Source organism: Dipodomys merriami, unplaced genomic scaffold (assembly GCF_024711535.1).
Source record: "Dipodomys merriami isolate MVZ:Mamm:240054 unplaced genomic scaffold, mDipMer1.0.p SCAF_16, whole genome shotgun sequence".
Lineage (NCBI taxonomy): Eukaryota > Metazoa > Chordata > Mammalia > Rodentia > Heteromyidae > Dipodomys > Dipodomys merriami.
This window is the reverse complement of record NW_027202937.1, coordinates 19,080,353-19,105,361: the sequence shown is the minus strand read 5'-3', so window position 1 is coordinate 19,105,361 and position 25,009 is coordinate 19,080,353. Positions and strand designations below refer to the sequence as shown.

Here is a 25,009-nt window from a genome sequence, read left to right as displayed (position 1 = left end):
TTTAACATGTGTTTCCTGTTTATATTCTATTTGGCATGTTTTTTTTTTCTTAATGACTTACAAAGATATATTCTTATTACATTCCATCAGAAGTAAGTAGAATGTGCTTGGTTCTCCAACACTTCCTGGCTGATCGACTTCCTTTACGCATGTTGTGTGTAACACATGCACACACATATACACAGGGTGATTGCTGTTGTGTTTGCAGGGAAGGCAGGTGGTGTGTTGTTCAGTGCTAATTTGCTTATTTTGCTCCCTAGGTGCAGTGAGAAAGGTTAAAAAATGTTAGCCATGGCCCACTGCTTTTACATCACATTCTCTAACACAGTGTGTGTAAGATGGAATGGCTTTTCTGTAACCATTCCTTGTCTAATGAACAGCAGCCATTTAGATGGCTTTTAACTTCTTCCTGATAAATGCTATGCTATAATCAACATCCTTGCATGTGCCTCTCTGCATGTTTCTTGGTACCTAACTCAATTTCTCCCCTATTGTTACTGCACTGTTACTGACATGGCATTATGCTAAACATAGGTTTATAAACTACACAATACGATTGCTATATATGTAGATTTATATACACATGTGTGTATAAGATGCTGACTTAATCTTTTTTTTAAGGAGTTTTAAGTACACGATAGAGAAAAGCTACATATTCCCCATGAAGTTACCATTGCTAATGTCTCCAGTTCCTTTGTGGAGGTCCTGACAGAAACACATGTTTCTATCAGGCATCATGTCCTTCCTTTATATTTCTTTTTCCCCACTGGGTACCACCTGTGGTCTTCTTATACATGCTGGACAAATGCTCTACCACTCAGATCAATCCGCAGCCTTGTTCTATCTAGCTCTTTGATCCTCTGAGAAAGTCACTTTTTTCCCTATACGTTATTTCTCTGTAATTTTATTTCTGTGTAGGCTGGTGCTCTACCACTTGAGCCACAGCTCTGCTTTTAGCTTTTGGTAATTAGTCTCATGGACTTTCTTGCCCAAGGCAGACTTCGAACCTCCATCCTCAGATGTCAGCCTCCTAAGTAGCTAGAATTATAGGCATTGGCTGCTGGTGCCTGGCTTTTCCCCCCTCCTTTAAAAAGTGTTTTGTTGTTTTTTTTTAATCACTTGTTTAGAGGATTTTGATTACACCCTGTCTTAGTATAGGCTTATTTATGCTTCTCTTTTAAATCTGTTGTACTTCTAAGATTTTTAAAGTATCCACATCTCAACTTTTTGAAATCTGAAATTGTTCATTGTCTTTCCCATGCCCTTGTCCACTTGACGTTGTGTTGTTTCTGGGTTGGTTTCAGTTGATTAATATTTTTCCCTTCTGAATATAGATTCTATAGTTCTGCTTCCTTAGGAGCGCCTAGTAATCTTAGACTGCATGGTAGTCATTGGGTACTGGACGCTTTTGTATTTCTGTAAATGTTTTTGAGTTTTATCCCCAGGGGTAGTTTTAAATTTGTTACAGTTTGATCTTTCAGGTCTTACTTTGTTAGAGGGGACTAGAGCAGTATTTATCAGGGGGCTAATTGTGCCTGTGAATTGAGGTATTTTTAGTCTGGCTGGTAAGAACAGGCACTATTCCTAGTCCTGCAGGAGCTCTGAACACTATTGTCTGTCTCTATCAGGACTTCTTTGCACTCTGTGTGCAAGTGCTGGGGCCAGCAGGGGCTCTCTGCAGATCTCCCAGGGTCTCCTCAGAACAGTTTTCGTTCAGGTCCTCTATCTACACAGTCAGCTACTCTGGCCTACCTGAGCTATTCTTGCTATACTGTGGTGTGGAACTTCCGTGAAATGGGAAATCTGAGTGAGCAGAAACTTCAAGCATTAAGGTCAATTTGTATTAATGTTGGCTTTCTATCACATGATACAAGATGGATGCATTTCTGTTTTGTTTTACTCTGTAGTCTAGGCTGGCATTGCATTCAACAGTCCTCCTGCCTTGACCCTCCCATGTGCTGAGATTGCAGATTGGCCACTTTGCCCTGCTTCTTTTATATTTCTAAGCGTACATTTTCTTACTTGAATAGGAAGTCCTTCAATTGGTTCGTAATTGTCCATAAATCTCCTTACTTCTTGGAGCCTATTTCTGGTGCTCATGTACTAGTGGAAATGTATGAAAATGTGTCCACCAGGATCAAGTACCCTGCCTTACAGCCAGGCTGACAAAGACCTACTCTTTTTCAGTGATTTATTATGCACACTCTGCATTACAAGCTATTTTAATAACTACATACTGAAGTGTGCCACACTCCAAACCATGCTAGTTAGATTCAGAAGTTATCTTGATGTGTTGACAATAACTGAGTGAAAAAAAAGTTGGCTGGGAGAAGTTGTATTGTTGCTAGTGATGAAGCAATTGAATAACTGCTCTGTAAAATAGATCTGTTTATAGCTCTTCATTGTACCTATAAACTAGCTTTTTAGATTTGAATGGTTGAAAGCATAAAAAGGAGTATCTTCATTATTTTCTGTGCATGGCTTAGGTCCAACTATCCACCTGGGTAGCTCAAAATTGCTTTTATTTTTAGTACATATTTCTGGTCCTCAAAGAAAAGGGCTAAGCATGACAGAGACTTGTAATTCCATTATGGGAGAAATGATTGGCTTTCTTGCCTCATAAAATATTTAGAATTTGATATGCAAAGCATAGATGTCCTTTAATAAAAACGTAAATGGTAGGAGGAGTTTATCACATTAGTTCTTAAGCTGGCCTATTATGTGTCCTGTAAATAAAGTTTTAGGGGAGCCCAAAACAGTTCAGCCCCTTTTCCATGGACTATCTGTACTTGTTTCTTTGCCACAGCAACAGAATTGGGTCTCACAAGGCCTAAAATATTCATCTCCTTGTGCTTTGCAGAAAGTATTTGCCAACTTTTGTTTCATTCCAGTGCTATAGATCCAAGATAAAATTCTTAAGACCCAGGCCAGGGGCTTAAGACTCACACTTGTAATCCTACCTACCAAGGAAGCTGAGATCTGAGGATCCTGGTTCAAAGCAGGAAAGTCTGTGTTACTCTTATTTCCAGTTCACCACAAAAAGTTGGAAGCAGAGCTGTAACTGTAGTAGCAAAACAGCTAAAGGACAGTGCCTAGGCCCTGAGTTCAAGCCCCAGTACCAGCACCAAGATAAGAACAAAACAAAATTTTAAAACCCTAGGGCTCCTAGGAAATTAAGAGATCAACCAACTAGTATTCCTGCGCACTATTACAGAAAGAACTTAAGCCTAAGCTTCCTAACTGCCTGTGAAATTCTTCAGCCTTTAAGGCAGAAACTCAGATCTCTGAAAAGAAGAATTCTCTAATTCTGTTTTATGGGGAATATCTACATACTTGTGGTTAGGAATAATTTTGAAGAAACAACACATTACAAATCTGATGAATATGTTTAAAACCCTCTCTTAAGTTAGCAGTTAAATTGCAGTTTTCCCTGCTATCGCTGAAAAGGCATGTAAAATGAAGACTTCACATGGAATAAGGAAGCTTCAGAGTTGTGTGGTGAATCCTCAGATAGATCCTGGGCCATGGATTCGGAGACTGCTGTGAATCACATACAAAGGGTCGCTATAGTGCTGCTCATTATTGAAGATACTACTCATTTATCCTTGTTTCATTCAAGTTATATTAGGTCTATTTAATTTATTGATCCTTTTCTTAAGCTTCTTATCTGTTTCTTTTTACTTTTTTTTTTCTTTTAGTTGAAGTACTAGAGTTTGAACTTGGCTGTGTGTTTGCTAGGCAGATGCCACTTGAGCCACTCTACCAGAACCTTTTATTTTTGTTGTTGTTGTTTGCTGGTCCTGGGGCTTGAACTCAGGGCCTGGGCCTGGGGGGCTGGTCCTGAGCCTCTTTGTGCTCAAAAAAGCTATCTCTCTACCACTTAAGCCACAGTGCGACTTCCAGCTTTTTCTGAGTAGCTTATTGGAAATAAGTCTCATGGACTTTCCTACCTGGACTGGCTTTGAACTGCGATCCCCAGATCTCAGCCTAGTTATTCCTCCTCTTGTAACCTCTCCACATGATTTGATGACAGGTACACACCACCATGCCCATTGGTCAAGATGAAGTCTTACAAGGTTTTTTTTGACTAAGCTGGCCTCAAATCTCAATCCCCAGATCTTCAGCTCCCAAGTAGACAGGATTACAGTCGTAGGCTACCCTGCCTAATTTCTATCCATTTACTCACTCTTAATTTTAATGGATAAAGAAGTACTCTGTAAATGGTTTTAGTAACTTTTGCCTTGTTTTTGTTTTGTATTAGCCTTTAACTAGGGTTGTGGGCATGTACTGCCATACTCTGTTTTTTGGGTTTTTTGTTTTGTTTTGTTTTTGGCCTTTTAAAGACCAACATTCAGTTCCTGGGATAAAGACTTAGGAGAAATATTAGTGCATCAGAGGCACTCTCCTCTTTCTGTGAGTTCATTGCTATTAAAAAGTAACTAGCACAGTGCCTTATAAATAGTGGGCAGTCAGTATAACTTTCTGATAAGTGTGAAATATAGAACACTTCTGCTCCAGAAAAGCACATTATTTCATATATATAGATATATATATATGATAATCTATATTTCATATATAAATCTCACATATATTCCTATTTTATATATATTTATATATTATATATATATGTATAAAAATCTTTCCTTGGAACAAAGGAGGAGGGGAAGAAAATAAACCTGATACATGTGTGTAACCCCAGCACTCAAGAGATAGAGGCAAGGAAGTTATGATTTGGGGTCAGCATTTGCTATGTGCTGGAACACTCAATAAGCAAATAATATATTTAGTAGATAATAATACATTTTTTTCAAATATTGAGAATTTGAGTGAAACCTTATAGGTCAAGGTAATTCAACTGATTTCTGGGATGCCAAGAATAGATGGAAGAACAGTCTAGTAGAACAGAGGAAGCTCCAATGTACATCTTAGCGACCTCAGAAGCAACAATGTAATGAAAATCAAGGATAAAAAGGAGGTTTGGGAGAAGGGCTAGAGTTTAAGTTCATTTGTTTTTTTCTCTAAAACAATCTTTGAGAAATCTCAATAGGTGGATTAACTCTGTTTAAACATTGAATTTGCACTGATAAATCTATTCCCATTGTTACCTTAAAATTGACAAGCTTTGTCTTGAGTTCACATAGCTCCCAGTTGTCATTGAATTACGTTGTTGCTCTTTAGAGCAGACATGAAATATGACTAGACATTTGACAAGGAGCTATGGTGTAGGGAGATAAAGGCTTATTTTATACATACATACATAGATACACATACATATCCTTGATGGGCTAGGCCCTTGGTATGCTAATAACAAGGCTCTTTCACTGAGCTACACTTTTCTTTGGTTATTCGTTTTTTTGGGTGGCGGTTGTTTGTTTGTTTGTTTGTTTTGAGGAAACGGTAACTGGAGAAAATGGATTTCACAAGAACTAAAACATTTAGATTTTGTTTGTTTTGTTTTTTGATTTTGTTGGTTGTGGGGCTTGAACTCTGGGCCTGAGCACTGTTGTTGAGCTCTTCAGATCAAGGCGAGCACTCTTGAGCCACAGCTTCACTTCCAGTTTTCAGGTGGTTAATTGGAGATAACAGTCTCACGACTTTCCTGACCAACCTGGCTTTGAACCGAGGTCCTCAGATCTCAGCCTCCTGAGTGGGTAGGATTACAGGCATGAGCCACTGGTACCTGGCAACATTTAGATTTCTTAAGAAATGAATCATTATCATGAGAATAAAGACACTTTCTTTGTTCATGAAATAAAGACAAGACACTATAGAAATAGGTTGGCCAAAGAGAATAGCAAATGACCTTAAGGAATAAGTTTACAAAATGTCTAATTGACCAAAGTTAAAAAAAAATGGAGGCTAAAGTTGATATGAAATGAAGTAAAACCAAAGATCAAGAAATGAATAGCAGATAATAAGAGCTTTAGCTACCAATCTAGGAAGACAGATGAGGTAGAGGCAGTAAGAAAATGATTTACAATACAAATACTTCTCATAGCTGGATGCCAAGAGGGTCCATGTGTTCCTGGGACATATGAGAAATGAGTGGGAAAAGATGCATACCTTCAATACAAGTTGTGGAAATTTATAGTGAATGTGTTAGCCTTAGAAGCTTCCAGAGAGGTTAAAAACCAAGTTTGGAACTGCAGATCATTAGCAGAACACTTACTTGGCTAGAATGTATGAAGCCCTGAGTTCGATCCCTAACACAAAGGAATAAGACAACTTCAAAAGAAGGAGACTCAGTGTAGGTTTGGTTTTTTTTTTTTTTTTTTGGTTATGCGTTTTTTTTTTTCCTTCCATCATCACTGAATATAAAAATGAGTGGAACAAAAGCCTTTAGAGTTCTGAGGAAAACTGACAGCCTTGAATTCTGTCTGAGCCAAAGTATCAAGTGGGAGGGTAAAATACACATCTTCAGATATATAAGGACTGCAATTTTCATTTTCACTACTACTGTTTAGAAGTGATCTAGGAAGCCGAGTGATCAGTCATGGTATCAGGGGGCTGAGGTTTTTTTCGCAAGCAACAGGAACCAACTTTGACTCATTGAAACAGAAAAGGAATTTATTGCAAGGATATTGGATAACTCACAGTTCATCAGGAAGATGAGAGAACCAGGCTTGGAGAACTGGCAGGAACAGGGAATCCTCAACAGCCAAAACCTCGGCCATGATGTCAGACCACAGAAGTAGTCTAGCAGCACTGGTCACCTTTGAGTTCGGAGTCCTGGGCTACCATTGCCATGCGTGCCTCCCAAGTGCTATCCCCTGGGCTGCTACTGTGCAGATTCAAGTCCAGGATGGGTCAGTGTTTGGCCTTGTCTAAGTAGCATTCCTGGCCCAGGTTCCAGAGAACCAGGAAATAAGAGACCTGAATGTTCTCCAGCAAGTATGAGATAGGATCATTTGCCACAAAGACTGGAAGGGGATGATTTTCTAAATCTAGGAGGGAAAGTTCAAGCACTGTACAATCACAAAATGATCCTGTCCCCTGCGGGTTTCAACCATGTTGCAATGAAGGAAGACTACAGAGTGCCTGTCGTGCACACAAGCCTAAGAACAGGCAGGCCTGGGTCTAGATGCAAGATGCCAGGTATCTTCAGGCAGATAAAGAGAAGGAATTTGGTAGAATTATCTGCTGAGGTAATAAAAAAAGATTTAAAAATAACAACTATGAGGGTCTGATACATGTGAATGGTGCCAACAGCGGGAAAGAAAACAAACAAGCTTTACAAGAAAGAAATTGCAGTTGAGTATCTAGAGAAAACTTATTTATGTAGTCATGATGAACAGCACTAGCTTTTATTTATCCAAAAATAGTGACACGATTAATGGGCCCTGGGGAGGGAGGAGAGGAGAGGTGGGAGTGGTGTCATGGAAGGAAATCAATAATCACTAAAATGGCTAAAATTATCTAACTGTTCTTGAATCAAAATCAACGTGTACAGAAGGGAAGGCAGTTATTAGTTCATAAGTAAATAGCTTTGAAACAACGTCTGTCAGGTTGTGATTGCTATTCGTTTAGAACCATCTGGATACAATAGGGTTAGATTCCCAAATTAGTCCACACATGCGAATTATGGTGAAGTCCAAATGTCCTAGAGAGTTTTAAAAGTCAAGAGAACTGCAGATGGCCATACTCTTTGGGTCTGTTCTAGGAACCCAGATGAGATTGGGGGATCTGGTGAGGAACATCTACTTACCCACGCAAGCCCAGCCCACCCCTCATTCTTATCTGATGTACTTGGGTTTCTGTTGGTTGCCCACCTTGTAGCTCACAGAGGATTCAGCTCTCCTTAGATTCTGATGAGCGTGGGGGTGTGGTCATGAACATGACATGTAAGGAACTTCTCCATCCACCCTCAAAGCCCCTTCCTACCTACCTGCAAGGCATCATACTTGGACAAGCCATTTAACACCTCCAACTTCAGAGCCTTCTCTGCAAAGCATATTTACTTTGCCTTTAGTAGGGCTCTCCAGATCTCCACCCACATCATCCAGCGTTCTCCAGGGCTTTGTCCTAGGCTCCTTTCAGTAATTCGAATGTATTTTCCACTCATTTTCCTGCACCCCTCTTGGATAGTTGGGATCAAACTATCTATCACCTTGATATTCATGTGGCCAATCAGGGCCTACTTATAGCAAGCTGGAACCAGCTAGACTTAAAAAGTGGTGAGGCAGAGTGAGTTAAAACATAGTCACAGTTGGAAACTAGATGTTCTTAAAATCTTCATGCCCCAACTTAGTGTCTAGGATCTGAGTAAGATTCCGCTGTGGTCTGGTCTCATTTTCTACTTTAGGTTATTTCACTGGTCCTTGTTCTTTTTAATCGCATTTCCATTGTGTTTTCCCTCATTCTTTATTCAAAGTACCATCTCATATTTGGCCTTGGCACAAAATGTACCATCTATGGAGTCTGTCCCTAGCTCTGGTCTGTTATCTGGGGGAAATGGAGTTCTAGTGTTCAGTTTGTTAATTCACAGCAGGTCATGCTTGCTCTTGATGTAATTTTTCCTGGAGCTTGGTTACATGGTGGTTAAGAACATTTCTTCTGTTCCCACTGTGAAGCTGTGATATTCTTTTCTGTTTGGGTATTCCATCTCTTTTCTGAACTTGTATGTGTTGAATGATGCATAAGACGTTCAGGCAGGATGAAAAATAAGCCACCAGACTTTTTGTGTTTAACCCCAAATGGAAATGATTTTTTACTTTTCTTGTTATGCAAAAGTAACCCACGCTCATGTTAAAATGATTTTGAAATATGAAAAGCTACAAAGAAAGTAAAATCGCCATCAGCATTCTATCCAAAGTCTTAATGCTTTTAAACTATTAGATGTGCTATGTATGGATCCTTAGATACTGGCTTCTGAAACATACAATAGCTTGACAAAAATATAATTTTACTATTCACATTGCTTTTTAAAAAAATAAATAAAAGAAACACTTGCCTATGTAGATGTACATTGTTAGCAATTGCATAAGATTATATTATATAAATTATAATCACATTCAACTTTTCATCTGAAATTGGGCATTTATGTTGAACATAAGTGGAAAAATACAAATATTCAAGGGCCTGCTGTTTTTAATAGATTAAACCCTAGAAACTATACATTTTCAAGATAGGTTCTGGAATTGCTAGTTAAATAGTAGAAATATAATGTCGATGTAGACATGGCATTTTAAAATGCAATAAAAAATTGCAGAAATAAAGATGAACTCATTATTCCCATATTTAATTTTACTTTCTAACGATACTCAACACAAACTTTGGATGTAGTTTTCTCCAGCCATCTTTTCTTTATCAATATATATGAAGGTTTATAGTTAAAACTATAGATTTATAGTCTTCACCTGCCCCTCCCCCCACCCTTTTTTAGGATCATATTATCTATACCTTCCTATAACTTTAATTGAGCCGCCTAAATTTTTCCTTAGCATACTTTATACTTTCTGAAAAATCTTCCCAGGTTGTAAATATAGATGAGACTGTGTATGTACACATACTTGTGTATGTGTATATCCCCTGCGAGCTACTAATGTTGGGGCTAATCAAGGGACTTTAAGAATGTTTTCCTTGGTTCATTCCAAATAAGTAAAGGAGACTTACGCAGATGCCATGTGCCTTAGGAAGTCTGAGTCATTTAAGATCGAAGCTTCTGAGGAAACCTGGAACATGTATTTATTACGGTAAAATCATGCAGTGGCAGCCCCTGGGTTGCTATGGAAGCAGACAAGGGACATCACAGTAAGACCATGGGAATCATGGTCACCGGCAAATAATTTGAACTGACCAGGGTTCACTTATTAAACGAAACCTTGAGTAATTCTCAGCCTCTCTGTCTCAGTATACTAAGGCCTGACCACACACATCATTATGAATATTTATGAGGCAATTATTATAGTAAAGAAGTGTTTGGATACCCATTATCAGGTGTCTGTACAAGTAAAGCCAGAGCATATTAATTAATGCAGTATTATGCAGTTCTGAAAAAATACAAACTTTCTATATGCACTGACATCAATCTCGACGTTATTTTGATGGCTACCTTTTGTATAAAATATTAAAGCTCTCTATAGATGTGCTTGTATTAATATAGAACATTTGAAAGAATGTTCAAGTGTTCCTTTCTTTGAGAAAGGAAACTGGAGTAGGAGAAAGGTTGCTTTCCATGTATACCCATTTGTGTTCCTTAAATTATTATGCACATTTGTTATGTAAAGATGTTTCTTAGCTGGGATTCGGTGGCTCATGCCTGTAATCCTAGTTACTGAAGACACTGAGATCTGAGGATTGTGGTTCAAAGCCACCCCAGGACTCTTATCTGCAATAAACCACCCAAAAAACAACAACAAAAAAGCCGGAAGTGACGCTATGGCTCAAACTGGTAGAGCACTAACCTTGAGCAAAAAAAAATCTCAGGGACAGTGCCCAGGTCCTGAGTTTAAGCCCCAGGATACGTGTCTCTCTCTCTCTCTCTCTCTCTCTCTCTCTCTCTCTCTCTCTCTCTCTCTCTCTCTCTTTCACATACACACACACAGTGTTTTCCTAAATCCAAGGATTTTAGGAATTGTGTACAAGGAAACTGTATGAACACCAAATAGATATTTCACAATATCACAATTCTCTGTTGAGCAAGGTGCTCACACAATGAGCAAAAAAAAAATATGAAGTCGGCCCAGAGCAAAGCCGTGAAGGCAGAGATTGACTATCACTATTTAAATCCTTCTTCCATCTGTTGTTGTTGTTGTTGTTGTTGTTACTGTTGTTTATCAAGCATTGAGTTGAAATTTGCAAAGTATTAAAATAATGCTTATTCATTTATCAGAAATCTTGGCCACTCATGTTCTGACCTGGGACCTATAGGTAATATGTTGTCCATTCAAGCCCAGCTTGACCTCTACAAAGAAATGGAGAAAGAACAAAAGAACCCAAATGATCCATTTGGAAAAGATAAAATGACCTAAAGTGATCCCCTCCTATAGCTCATCTAGACCAGTTAGAGACCCTTGAGGAGTTTATGTGGCTCATGGAGTTGCATGGCCTCCCCACTTCCACCGTCTGGCAAGATTTCCAGGGCTGACAGTCTTCTGTGACTCATTTCTTTATGGTATGGATGGAGTCCCTGAAGGCTGAGACACCACTGGCCTGTCTTTCAAGTCTTAGTGATTCTTTGGCAATAGAAGTATGTTAAAGATTTAGTAGATTGTCCATCTGGCATTTAGATTTGGTTGATTTAGTTGGGTGCTTAGTAACCACAGTCACAAATGGAGACTGGATGTGATCCTTGAAGTTAGATCTCAGCCTCTTAGCAACGGAAACTGGAATTTCCCTGGCCACAGCTTTATGTTTCTTTAGGCCTTTGCCTCACAGAAATTTGAAGTAATAACCTGGGATGGCAAAGAAAATCTAACCTGCCCCTCACAGATAGCTGGCAAAGAGCTAGATCTTCGTCATGAGGACTTGAGGAAAATAAACAGGAGATCTGGGTCCCAAAGTCTCATCCATTTTGCCTTCTATTGACTTTACTTTGGGCAGAGAATACAGCTTTATATTGTTCTTCTTGTATTGCTTCCTACAGAGAGAAAAGTTTGCATGGCAAAGCTGTTGACTTTTTTAGGTGGTCTTGCCTCCAATAAACCTTTTCCCTTATCTGTAATGTCTCTCTGACAGTCACAAAATGTGACCCGTGCACAGTGCATTCTGTAAGAATCTGCCAGCTCACCATTACACCATAGCCCATCCTACCTAGCTGTTGCTTGTGACAACACACTTATCCCAGCCCAAAAGTGAAAAGATTTTATTTGCTAACGCATGAAAAATCTGGGGAAGACCAACTGGTCCATGAGCCAAGCCAAAGTTGAACCATTGCTTTGCTTTGAATTCCTTTCTCCCCTCCCTTCCTTTCCTCTGTCCTCCCCCTGCCTCTCCCCTGCCTTCCTTCCCTTCCATTTTCTCATGTCTGTCTCTGTCTTTCCCTCTCTTGGTGAAGTTCCCTTCTCAGGTAGCTTCAGGCTTCTAGCTTATCAGCCCTACTGGAAAGGACACAGTTCCTACTTGCCAGTAGTTCCAGGAAAATTCTTAGGGCTGTACCTTCTTCACCCTGCTTTGGTTATGTGCCACCAGACCCATTCGCTGTTTGAAAAGGACAGGATGGAACACTGATTAGCCAAGCCCAGATCACCTGTGTGTACATTGCACTTAGGCTTCGAGAAGGAAGGTCTGCCTTTCCCAAACAAAAAGAGGAAACATTTGTCAGGCTAGGAAACACAGGGCCACACAAAGACTTGACAGTACAGCTGGAAAGCAATAATAAAATCAAAAGAAAATTTGCCATATTGTCCTTTCTTTGATAGAAAGATAATATATGCCATGAATGTAAACTACACACACATACCGGTGAAATAACCATCTTGGTGTGTTATGATTATTTAATACTTTATAAAGCCAAAGTATGTTAATATGTAGGCAATATAAAAAATTAACATTTCACTCTTTTATGTATATGTCTTTGAAATTCAATGTATATTTTACATGAGGCATGTACAGGTCTGGGGAAGCTTTTGATCAGTGGCTGCTGGTGTTGGTTGGACAAGTTTAAGTTTAGCCGGAAACTTTCCGTAGGGAAGCTTGGGGATCCATCATCCTCTGACGGGTGATTACTTGGGCTTCCACGTTGTGGACTGTTAATCTGAAATTGTAAATATCATTTGAAAAATTACCCCCGCCCCAGACGAGCCTTGCGTCTCGTTGAAACTACTTTTGCCTAAATGCCTGTCTGTTCTCATCCTATTCACTCTTAGCAGTAACTTCTTTAATCATCTGTCTTCTCTCTTGCTCCCTACCTATGCCCTAAGAAGAGGCTGTTAGCTACCTTTCTTTCTTTTCTTCAACCACAGTTTGAAGTACATACTTTACAAAGGTATTTTTTTAATGGAATAGGATTGAAATAACTTATTTGAGAGTTCCTCATTTTCCAAGTTTCATGACAAACTAGAGAAAGGAATACTAGTTAAAGTCACCATGGCATGTTTGCAATATTTGTTCTGATGAAGAACCATTTGCAGCCTGAAGTGACTTGTTTTACTCTTCAATGATTTGGTGAATATATAGTGAGTGAATGCTCAGATACCTACGAAACTTAAGCTCTGCATACACAAAGATAAATGGAGGGTAGTCTCCGCCTTAAAGAGAATGAGAAACAGATAAGTAATTTCTACAATAATACCAGTTAAGTGTTAGGATACAAATAAGCAGAAGGTTTGGGGAACACAAGAAAGGCACCCAGTGGCTCACACCTATAATCTTAGCTATTCAGGGGGCTGAAATTTGAGGATCATGATTTGAAGCCAACCACAGCAGGAAAATCCTTGAGACTTATTTCCAATTGACCACTAAAAAGACCAAAATGGAGCTGTAACTTAAGTGGTACTGTGTCACCTTGAGTAAAACCACTTAAGGGACAGCACTCAGATTGTGGGTTCAAGCCCCAATAACCACACACACACACACACACACACACACACACACACACACGGTTCCAACTAAGCTCAGAACACACACACACACACACACACACACACACACACACGGTTCCAACTAAGCTCAGAACAGAAGATGGACAGTTACCATGAATTTATGTCCATGAGATTTTCTTAGCCTTCATGTCCAGCATATATATTGAATCAAAGAATAGATGAACAAAGTTAAATCAAAGAATAAATGAACAAAAGTGACCCTGATCCAACAGTAAAGGATCTCTGTTTTGTCCAGTGTTAATAGGTGATTGCTGCAGGTAAAGAGTTGGGGTGACAGCCTACCCTCCCAAGCTAGACTCCTGGTTCTAGGGAGTGACCAGCCAAGCAGCAAGATAGAGCCAAGGAATGAGAGCTGACTGGAGCCTGCAGCCTCTGTCAGGACCAAGCACAAACAGCATCCCTTCTTGTCCATATAACCATGACAAGTGATTGTACTTTCTTATTCCAGGCAAAGCGAAGGCTGGAGCTGGGTGAAAGCGGCCATCAGTACCTCTCAGATGGTTTAAAAACCCCCAAGGGCAAAGGAAGAGCTGCACTACGGAGTCCAGATAGTCCAAAAAGTAAGGATTCTTTGATCTGTTCCCTGTTTTCCTTGATGTGAGATTCCTACCTTGCAAAGCTTGTGGCTGGAAGGATGCCATGGTGTGAATAATTGAGCATGTTTTGTTCATTTTCATCTCTTTCTGTGCCTCTCCAGAGAGTAAATACAATTTCTGCAGGCACCTAGCAAAGGGCTAATAGTCACTGTAATACCTGAATCCTGACTTCCAGGAAGACTACTTTTAACTGGAAGCAGTTTTGTTTTCAACTCAGTGCTATAAGTTTTTGGTCTCATTCTATAATCAGATTTCATTTTCACTTCCCGAATGGACATTACCTCCGAGTTGGAGACAAGCTGGGCGGAGACAAACTATGCCAGAGTCAGAAATGTCTCTGCCGACCTCAATCTGCAGCTCAGCAGATGGCAGTATAAGAATTGATTGCACCAATAAAATGCAGCTACTTCTACTTCCATTGGCTGCTATCATCATTTTATCTGAGAGACAGAAGTTATAAACAGCCAGACAGTCCCATTATGTCTTTTTTATTATTATTATTAGAGTTTTGAACTCAGGGTCTCATGCTTGCTAGGCAGGCACTCTACTGTTGAGCCACATCTCCAACCCTACTTTTTACTGGTTATGTCTTAAGATAGTGTCTCACTTCCTGCCCGGGCACACTCCTGGACCACTATTCACCTATTTTAGGCTTCTTATTACTGTTGAGATGACAAACATGCACTTACAATGTCCCACTTCCTTCTAATTGAGATAGAGTCTTACAAATTTTCCTGCCCTAGCAGGTCTGGAACTGTGATCCTCCCTTCTCAGCCTCCCAAGTAGCTATGATTACAGAGATTAGCCTGTACTTACATTTACTGCAAAGGCTAAATTAGACTTCATTTCCTCCCTGCCTATAGTTTATGCATCAAGCCATCCACCAAGGGTGTGTGTATCAAGCCAAATCAAAAATTTATTCTAGGCTGGTAATGTAGCTTAGTGGATAAAAACAGGGGGAAAAAAGCCAGAAGTGGTATTGTGGCTCAAGTGGTAGAGTGCTAGCCTTGAGCAAAAGTTCAGGGACAGTGCCCAGGCCCCAGAGTTCAAGCCCCAGGACTGGCAGGGGAAAACCAAACAAACAGAAAAAAAACTTTAAACACTTATGGAAGAATTAACAATCATAAGTAAGTAGCAAAATTTTAAGAGCCATGGGGAGCTTTGTTGTTAAAACTTTCCAGGTATTTCTTATCAAAATGAAACTGAAAACTCAGCAGTCTGGTGAGAGCTTGAACCTGGCTCCATCAGAGTAAGCGCTATGTGATTGCCTGAGGCTACAGCACCTTTCCATGAATTTACCATGTAGTTTGAAGCAGACTTTCCTTCCTGGGCTGGTTTTGAACCATGATCCTCAGATCTCAGCCTCCTGAGTATCTAGGATTACAGGCATGAGCCACCGGTACCCGGCTAAAACAAGAAGTTTTATTATCCCTTTCTGATTTGTTTTGTTTTGTTTTATGCCAGCCCTGGGGCTTGAACTCAGGGCCTATGCACTGTCCCTGAGATTTTTTGCACAAGTCTAGCACTTTGCCATTGGAGCCACAGCTCCACTTCTGGCTTGTTTAACAGAACTAAGAGTCTCAGGGACTTTCCTGCCCAGGCTGACTTTGAACCATAATCCTCATATCTCAGCCTCCTAAGCAGCTAAGATTATAGGCAGGAGCCACTGGTGCCCAACTGTCCCTTCTTTTTCTGATCAAGTAATCTCATAACTTTTGGAACTCACCCAAAACAAAAGCTTGGCTTCAAATACTAATCCTCGGGCTGCAGTGGGAAAGAGGGCTTGCTTACCTGCAAAGAAACCCTTCATTTCTTTCCCCCATCCCCCCTACCCGTTCGGGTTTTTTTTTTTGTTTTTCTTTAAGCTCCAAAATCTCCCTCAGAAAAAACGCGGTATGATACGTCACTCGGTCTGCTCACCAAGAAGTTCATTCAGCTACTGAGCCAGTCACCTGATGGGGTCTTGGATTTGAACAAGGCAGCAGAGGTGCTGAAAGTGCAGAAGAGAAGGATTTACGATATCACCAACGTGCTTGAAGGCATCCACCTCATTAAGAAGAAGTCTAAGAACAACGTTCAGTGGATGTGAGTAGAACACAGTCTCCCAATGCACTTGGCTTGGAGAGGTTCCCTTCTTTCCAGCTGCCTCAGTTTCCAGATTCTTACCCCTGCTCCATTTCTTTTCTTCCCTCCCTTCTCTCTTTCCTCCTCAGCTTGTTATGTAGCTGCTCAGTCTTTCATCATAGAGACCATTTAGATGAAGTGTGACTTTATGAGGTAGACCAAACGTTCATCTGGGTAGATAACGTGACTGCACAATCACAAAGCATCTTTACCCTGGTTCTAATAAATTGATTCATTCTCTTGTAAAATCAGGCAAGACCTTAGTGTCTCAGTTTCTTGTGTAGATCAGGGATGGTAACATACTTGGCATGCCATATATGTTACATATGGTAATCCATAACATTTATGCATCATGGACAGAGCAATGTGTTTTATAACTGCCAGTGTTGTGTAAGTATAACGCTAAACTCTTGAGCATCATGGAAAGAATAAATCTGTTTTAAGGTGGTTTTGGAAAAAAAATACAGTCAAACATCAGATGAATAGGTAACTTTTTTGTGCTTTTTAGAATTTTGGACAGTTCAGTAACCCATTGTGACCTGTGCGTTAGAGAAACCTGTTGAGTACTGGTCTTTGTTCTTGTATATTCCTACTGCATCTATTTCCTTAAACCCATATTCTTACTGTTGGTGTGAGACCCTCAGAAACTACCTAGGTCTCTCATGCTACGGAAGATTTTTCCTTTTTAGTTTTTGAATCATTTTATCTCTGCTGTCCTTCTGTGTCTTTCTCCTCTTTTTCTCTTCTTTCTTGCCCCACTGTCCAGGCATGGGGGGGGAGGGGGTGGAAGGGGAACAAATGGCTGTTTTCCTTTGCCCTCTGAATTTGAACCTTCTGAAGAACTAGAGTTCCTTTAGAAGAAAAGACCCCGAAAATAACAGTGCTTTTCTCACCTAATTTCTATGACATGAAAAGTTGAGTGCTGTATGAAAAGTATATATAAAGTTCTAATTTTAACACGACTAAAACAAGCAGTGTGACCTCCCATTATCAAGAGGGAACATTCGCCCAAAGGACCAATTCTCCCTCCCCTGGTGCTCATGGGCAGCCTTAAAGAATCTGTGCTTGACTTCCAGGGGCTGCAGTCTGTCTGAGGATGGGGGCATGCTGGCCCAGTGTCAAGGTCTGTCAAAAGAAGTGACAGAGCTCAGTCAGGAAGAGAAGAAACTAGATGAGCTGATCCAAAGCTGCACCCTGGACCTCAAACTGTTAACCGAGGATTCAGAGAATCAGAGATATCCTTTGTGCCACTGGTTTATTGGGGGCTAATGCCTTCTAGACTAACCGTCTGATTTATTCACGAGTTAGATTTTACTCTAGTTTTAGACCTCTATGTGTGTGTTTATGTGCGCATGCGTGTATGTGCATGTCCTCGCACCCATGTCCCCACTCACCTTTATCTCAGTATCCATTTTGTTAGCCAGGTGGGAGCTGGTTTTTAAAGCATTCTATTCTTGTGTGGTTGGAATGTACCGGTACACTCCTGTCGTAAGACCACGTTATTAAAAGATGTGTAAGGTGTCGGTATTAATTAATATTAATGACAATATTGAGCAGATTTGGCTTCCCAGATTTTTGGTGGGTGTTAGCTGTCGCTGTTGGGGTTCTCACATTCTATTTTCTTTTCATTAGACATAGTAGCAGTTGGAATTTGTTGATTATCTATTGGGCTGAGAAGTTGGAAAGAGAATAGAAAACTTAATTACTCTCTGTAGTGATATCCATATGTAATTCCTACAGTCAGGAGACAAAGGCAAGAAGAGAGTCAATTCAACATCAGCCCAGGCTATATAGTGAGTGAGGCCTTCTCCAAGACAGAGAGATTATGTTTTAACACCGTGTGTTATTTTCCACCCCAAGACTGACTTCAGAAATACCCTAGAACCTGTGACATCTCAATTTATATATTCCTTTTTAAACATTAGAACTCAAGAGGGAAAGGGGTGTGCAGACGAAAAGCCAATTTCTGCTATCAACTTGCTGACACTCTCTGGACCATTACAAAAACCTTACTCTTCCTTGACTTACTACAGACAAACTAAGAGAGCAACTGCTTCATGACATCACCAAGATGTCTGGCCTGTCAGGACCATCAGTATCAGTAGAAAATCAAGTGGAGACCAAACAACAGTTTTTAAGTCATCCTGTCCATATTTTTCAAGGTTCTTTTTTCTAACAAGGTTCTTTTTTTCCTATCGTGGAAAGGATAGGATCATTTTCTTTTTAGATTTAAGCAGTTTTTAAACCCACAAGTTGTTTATGTTCTGTTGACCTTGTCATCTGATAATTAGGGGGTGGAATCTTCTCAAGTGAGATGACTTAAACCCCCAACAGTGGCCAGAGGAGGTTCACAAGAGAAGAAATTGATAGTGGAGCTGTTTCATTCATTGTTAAGTAGGAGTCCTGTTGTGAAGGAACTGTGTGGTTACACATGATTGGCAGTTTTCTGGAATGTGTGGCTCATGGCATTGCCACACCTGTTCACTTTCTCAGAGGCCTTTGTTGAAGAAAATGAAAGCTGCCTTCCAGGGGACAGCAAACACAAGGGACGGATTTGGGAAGGAGCCCCAAAGGAAGCACTTTCTAAGTTTGTAAGATTAAAAAAATGTATTTGTACAGTTTATTTCAATTCACCATTCAGTTCCCAATTTGGTACAGCTTGTTCACAAATGTGTTGAAATTTTCCTTCCTGCAGCATGTTGAGTAATTGTAGATGAGTTTTTATTTTAATAAGTTCTTCTCATGTCGATTTTTGACAGGCTGGCTGTAGGGGAAGAACCTGGTTATCAGTTTTTCCTAGTGTTGTCAGTAAAAGTCAGAAGTGTCTTCTGTAATGCTATTAGTTGGCTTTTTTTGGTATGGGATAAATGTTGACCTAAAAAACACAGTTTTCCAAGGACATTAACCCAAGCTCAACCTTGAACTTAACTGTTGTCTCAGCGGTTGAGTTTTAGAGAACATACTCTGTGAAAGATACCCCTATCTAGATATGCAGAATTTGTGAGGATATGTTTTATTTTGTATTGTTTCTAAGGAGAAGATTCATAGCTTCCTTCAGTATCTAATATGCCACTTCTGGTAGTTCTATCATTTCCTCTGAGCTCTAAACTTTTTCTCAGAATTAACAATGTGAGATAGCAGACATTATGAGCTAGATCCTATTACTCTGCAGAACTGTGTTCATTGTTCTGTTATTTTCTGTTTTATTCTAGACATTCTCCTGGGTTCCTATGTAGAAAAAGTCTGACTATAAACATTATACCTCAGTTATGTTCCATATTCCTTATACAAGAAAGGCAGGCAGCCTCATAGCTTTTAGTGCTAACTGAAAATTTGTCTCTTGTGAGCTTTCCTGAATATGTTTGCCATATAATAAGTGCCATATTCTTTCATGATACCCTTTAGGCTAGCTTGCAGGGCCCCTGAAGGAATTGTTCATTTCTGGGAAGTACTGCTAGGAATAGTGATGCTACTTTGTTTTCTTGGGGGTTTTTTTTGTTGTTGTTGTTTGGTTTTTATTGGTTTGTTTTTTTTATTTATTTGCTTGTTTTTTATTGGTCGTGGGGCTTGAACTCTGGGCCTGGGCGCTGTCCCTCAGCTCTTCTGCTTAAGGCTATAGCACTCTACCACTTGAGCCACAGCGTCACTTCCAGTTTTCTGAGTGGTTTATTAGAGATAAGAATCTCGCAGACTTTCCTTCCCGGGCTGGCTTTGAGCTGTGATTCTCAGATCTCAGCCTCCTGAGTAGCTAGGATTTCAGGTATAAGCCACCAGCACCTGGCTGCTACTTTATTCTCTTTTCTTACATCAGTGTTTCTCAAATTCATTCAGGCAGCTGGGAGCCACTTTTCTTCTTGTGAACACTGAAGTGTTGGTTAAGTTAATAACACAGAAAGAATAAGTTTTCTTACAGAAATGACACTCTTATCTGTAGGCAGTACATAATCACAACCAGTTCAGGAGCACTTCAGAAAACCAGCTTGTCTGCCTTCTTCCACTTACTCATTCACGTGATAGCTGCTGACACTTGCTAATAGCAGATAGGCATGACTAGAGTTACAAAAAAAAGATTATCATTCATAGAACATGCCTTTTCTTTTCTATAAATTGGGTTCTACCATCATTCAGTTTGAGTGACAGGTACTGCATCTCAGTTCATGAAATACCTATGTACCAGAGGGACCTGGTTTCAGAATCTCTGACCTAAGTGGGATTTGATTTTCATTTGATAGTTTAACTATTCTGCTTTTTGTGTCTATTTTAATACCCTAAATAACCATAGACATAGAAATAGGCAAGAGAATGTCTTTGTGTCTTTGCTTAGAACATCAATCAGTAAAAAAGATCCATGGGGTTGGGGCGGCAGGGGGAGATATCTGAAGATCCAAAATGGGAGATATATATTCTTATAAATCATAAAAGAATTTAATTTTTCTCCATGTCGTTTTTTTTTTCATTTTTATGATGGGTATGTCTTAAGGCATTTATATGGATTTAAGTTTTCCTTAACACTCCTTACGTTAGCTTATGTTACATATCAAGATATTCGAAAAATTAGTGGCCTTAAAGACCAAACTGTTATAGTCGTGAAAGCCCCTCCAGAAACAAGACTTGAAGTGCCTGACTCATTAGAGGTAAGGAGGCAGCATCTTCATGTATGTACAGAGACCTTTCTGGAATGCGTGATGTGGAAGGATTGTTGACTCATGGTTAAAGTCTGTTCCCTCCTAAGAGCTTAATGGTTCACTCTCATTTGTTTTGCTTAGCCCTAAATTTAAAACAGTTCAACAGTTCACTGATCATAAAATGTCCAAAATGTCTAATTTTAGACTAGCAAGGCATTTAGCTCAAAGCAATCTATGATGTCCTGCCCTTCTTAAACTTTCTCCTTTTTTTTCTTTCTTTTTTTTTCAATCATTTATTATCTAGGGGTTCTTATCAATTTGAACTACTTAGGGAATTTTCTGTTGGTTACCCTGTATATATAGATAATAATGACTTATATACAGTAGTTACCATGAATAAAGATACAGATATTTTTCAAGTATATCCCTAACTTGGCATATTTTAAAAACTTCTTCTGTGATTTATAACATGTTTACTTCAAAAAATTAAATAGGACCTTGGGGTAACTGATAGACCAGAATATTTTCAGAAAGTAGGGTATACATTTTTTGTAATTTCTCTCAGATGTTATTTGATAATATAGCCTACTGTTATAAGAAGGACAACAATGGGGGGAAACACATAAATGATAAAGTGAGATGAAATTCACAAGCGTTCCCCCCCCATAAAGGTACAATTCCTGCCTTAAAAGATAACAGCTCTAAAGCCAGGTGCTGGTGACTCATGCCTGTAATTGTAGCTACTCTCAGGAGGCTGAGCTCTGAGGATCGAAGTTCATTGCCAGCCTGGGCAGGAATGTATGAGACTCATCTCCAGTTAACCACTAGAAAACTGGAAGTGGCACTGTGGCTCAAAGTGGTAGAATGCTGGGCTTCTGCAAAAGAGCCCAGCAAAAGAAGCCCTGAGTTCAAATCCCTAGATGAATTGAATTTTAATTGTCATTAAGCTATAGCTTCTCTTAAATACAGTTCCTCATACATAAGAATAATACTCATAAATTGGTTAGTAAAGTTTAGTATTGGAAAGTCCTACAATAAAGAAACAAAAAACATAAAATACCAAATTTCCAACTCTTAGCAAGCCCCTTAATAATTTGTGAAAAACGAATAGATCCAAAGAACCATTTTCACAGTTAGTCAGTTAGATAACCCAAGATCCCATTTAATTTCTTGACATTCCTCTTGCCCTCTTTGCTTTCTCTAGGGTAGAAATTAGCAAACTTATTTTTTAAATTGCAGGGCTGTATGAGCAACAAGCTCTGTTCAAACTCCAGCTACTAAATTCTTTCATTTTAAAAACAGTCAGAGACATGTATATTAGGACAGATTTTGACTCTATTCCAATAAAACTTTTATTTATAAAGCAAGTTGGTGGACTGACTGTGGCCCTCAGGCTGTTGTTTGCTGACTGACTCCTGCTCTAGAGGATGACCTTCATTGATAAAAGTCAGGTTAGGGGTGAGGAAGCAAAATGAACAATGACTATTACCCTTGCAGTTCAATCTTCAGTGAAATTTACTATGTTTTTCATTTCTAAAAGAACTTGTGAGTTGAACTTCTCTCATTTCTGTTATTACAGAGCCTACAAATACATTTGGCAAGTACCCAAGGACCCATTGAGGTTTACTTGTGTCCAGAAGAGACTGAAACACACAGTCCAATGAAAACAAACAATCAAGACCACAATGGGAATATCTCTAAACCCACCTCCAAAGGTAAAAATTTTCTACCATTAACTTTTAGAAACTTTGTTAAAAATGAAGATAACTAGAAGGATTCTGAATCTGAACCACAAGTCTAGGCCCAAAAGAAAAAAATATTGCTTCAACTGTTATTAAGGTACTATTTCTTAAAACTCATTCTGACTGGATTAAAGTGGGCAATGACTTCTCCACCTACTTACTGAGTCCTTTGGGGATTTTATTATCAGCAAAAAACATTTTCTTGTAGTGTTTTGAAAAATGGAGGATCATCAGCTACAGTTGGCCTTCCTTTTTGGAGGGCGTGGGGGTGGGGGTTGATCTCAAGGCCTTGGCTCTGTCCTTTGGCTTTTTGCTCAAGGCTGGCACTACAAGTTGAGATAGATCTCTGCTTCTGGCATTGTGGTGGTTAATTGGAGATGACAGTCTCACAGACTTACTGCAGCTGGCTTTGAATCTTGATCCTCAGATCTCAGCTTCTTAAGTAGCTAGGGTTACAGGTATGAGCCACCAGTGCCGAGCTTTGATGTTGCCAACATCATTACAGAGGCAAGTGAAAACTGCAGGGAAAAGAGCCTTTGTCAGAGAATCTTACTTATTTCCTTCCCCAGGGAAATGTGGAGAAGATATATCTGGGAAATAAATGCAATTCCCCTTCCTCCTCTGTCACGAGGACAAAGCACTCTCCAGTTCCTAAGCCCTGCCTCATTCCCCAGCCATTCCCAATAGAGCAGCCAATAGTAGCGCTTGAATGAAGTGGGTCTGATTTGATGCTGGGAAAAATATTACACCTAAAATAAAACAAAAGACCATCCATCTTCAACTATAGAATTTCAAAGTATGTCTTAAACTAGATGAATTTTTAGAGGAATTGCTAATAAACTACTTATTTTAAGAAGACTAAGTTAAAGTTGAGTTTTTGTTGGAAGACCATGTTTTTGCTTTATATTTTGTTATTCTTTAAGGAATAGATAGTAAAGTTGTTTTTGTTTTTTAGAGTGTCATCTTTGGAGTAATTTGGATCCTTGTTTTTTGACAGTAGAGGGGTTTCTTTGTTTTGTTTTTTAAGTTCTTTATTGAGATTAAGTGATTACATAAATTTCACAGTATTGTGGGATAGTGATACTTAGCTAAAGTCACAAACACATTTTAACCTTCACAAGGCAAATTGTCATTATCATGGTCTATAAAGCTTGTGAACTCTACAAAACTTTGACAATACAACTGTTTCTCCCAGACCTGGTGATATGTACATTTCTTTTCTTAGTGTACACTGTTTTGTTGTTGTTTTTAATGAGTTAAGACTAGGTCAGGAAGTGGTGCTATGGCTCAAGCGGTAGAGCGCTTGCCTTGAACTGAAGAGCTGAGAGACAGCGCCCAGGCCCAGAGTTCAAGCCCCATGACCAACAAAAAAAAAAAAAAAGACTAGGTCAAAGACAAATCACTCCTTTGAATTTTAGTATAAAATGTAGCTTCTGTCATGAAGCCATCTTATTTTCTTAATCAGAAAGCAGTGTACCCCTATCTTCCAAATACTGGTGAATATGATTGTCTCCTAACTTACTTTTGGTTTACTCTCCAATGTTTTCTTTTCAGATTTGGCTTCAAACAACTCAGGACATAGTGATTGCTCAATTTCTATGGCAAACCTTTCTCCTTTGGCCTCCCCCGCCAACCTTTTGCAGCAGACCGAGGACCAAATTCCTTCCAACCTAGAAGGGCCATTTGTGAACTTACTGCCTCCCCTGCTCCAGGAGGACTATCTACTGAGCCTGGGGGAGGAGGAAGGCATCAGTGACCTCTTCGATGCTTACGATTTGGAAAAGCTGCCACTGGTGGAAGACTTTATGTGTAGTTGATTGTGCTTTGTGTGAACTCTCCTTATAAACCAATATTTTTTTATCATGGAACCAGAACATCTGTCATGCAGTGTTGTCCCTTCCTACTTTCTTCCTCCAAGAGAGTATCATGAAGTAAACTACAAACTTCAGAACAAAGCTGACATTTTAATGAATTTAGGATATCTGTCTAAACGCACAGTCGCAGGCTCCCTTGGGAAAGTCCTGCCTTTATTCCAGGCTCCAAATTCTCCTGGATGAGTCAGCAAGTGAGAAAATGTGCAATCAGGTGTCTCTCACCTGTCCTTTTCCTTCCCTGCCTCCCTCCATTCCTTCCCTCCCTCCCGGATTGGCTTGCTGTGCCTGATGGATGGGCTGTAGAATGGGTCTGGCCACCTGGCCCACTGGAAAACAGCAATCTTCCTTAATAGCATTTCAAGCCGTGCCTTCTGTGCAGAATGCATGTCTTTGGGGTCTGCTAATATGGAATGGAACTGCAGCAAACGCAAACTTGAAGTCATGCAAAGTATGAAATGGATTTCTTCAGCTCTTCTTAGGAATATTTAAATTACTGTCCTAATTCAG

General features: G+C 39.6%; 1 protein-coding gene across 3 annotated transcripts in view; it reads left to right on the top strand.

Moving 5' to 3' along the window:
* The window catches only part of E2f3 (E2F transcription factor 3), a 74,406-nt gene extending 49,818 nt beyond the window's left edge, over window positions 1–24,588 (top strand). For 2 of the 3 annotated variants that reach the window (XM_070024474.1, XM_070024475.1), the window contains exons 2-7: window positions 13,990–14,101; window positions 16,003–16,222; window positions 17,338–17,496; window positions 20,781–20,895; window positions 22,466–22,601; window positions 24,183–24,588. In XM_070024474.1, the coding sequence (XP_069880575.1) occupies window positions 13,990–14,101; window positions 16,003–16,222; window positions 17,338–17,496; window positions 20,781–20,895; window positions 22,466–22,601; window positions 24,183–24,445 (1,005 nt within the window). In that variant the 3' untranslated portion in view covers window positions 24,446–24,588. The remainder of the gene's footprint in view (window positions 1–13,989; window positions 14,102–16,002; window positions 16,223–17,337; window positions 17,497–20,780; window positions 20,896–22,465; window positions 22,602–24,182) is intronic. The other variant, XM_070024476.1, reaches the window with a different exon arrangement.
* The last annotated feature ends 421 nt before the right edge of the window (window positions 24,589–25,009 follow it).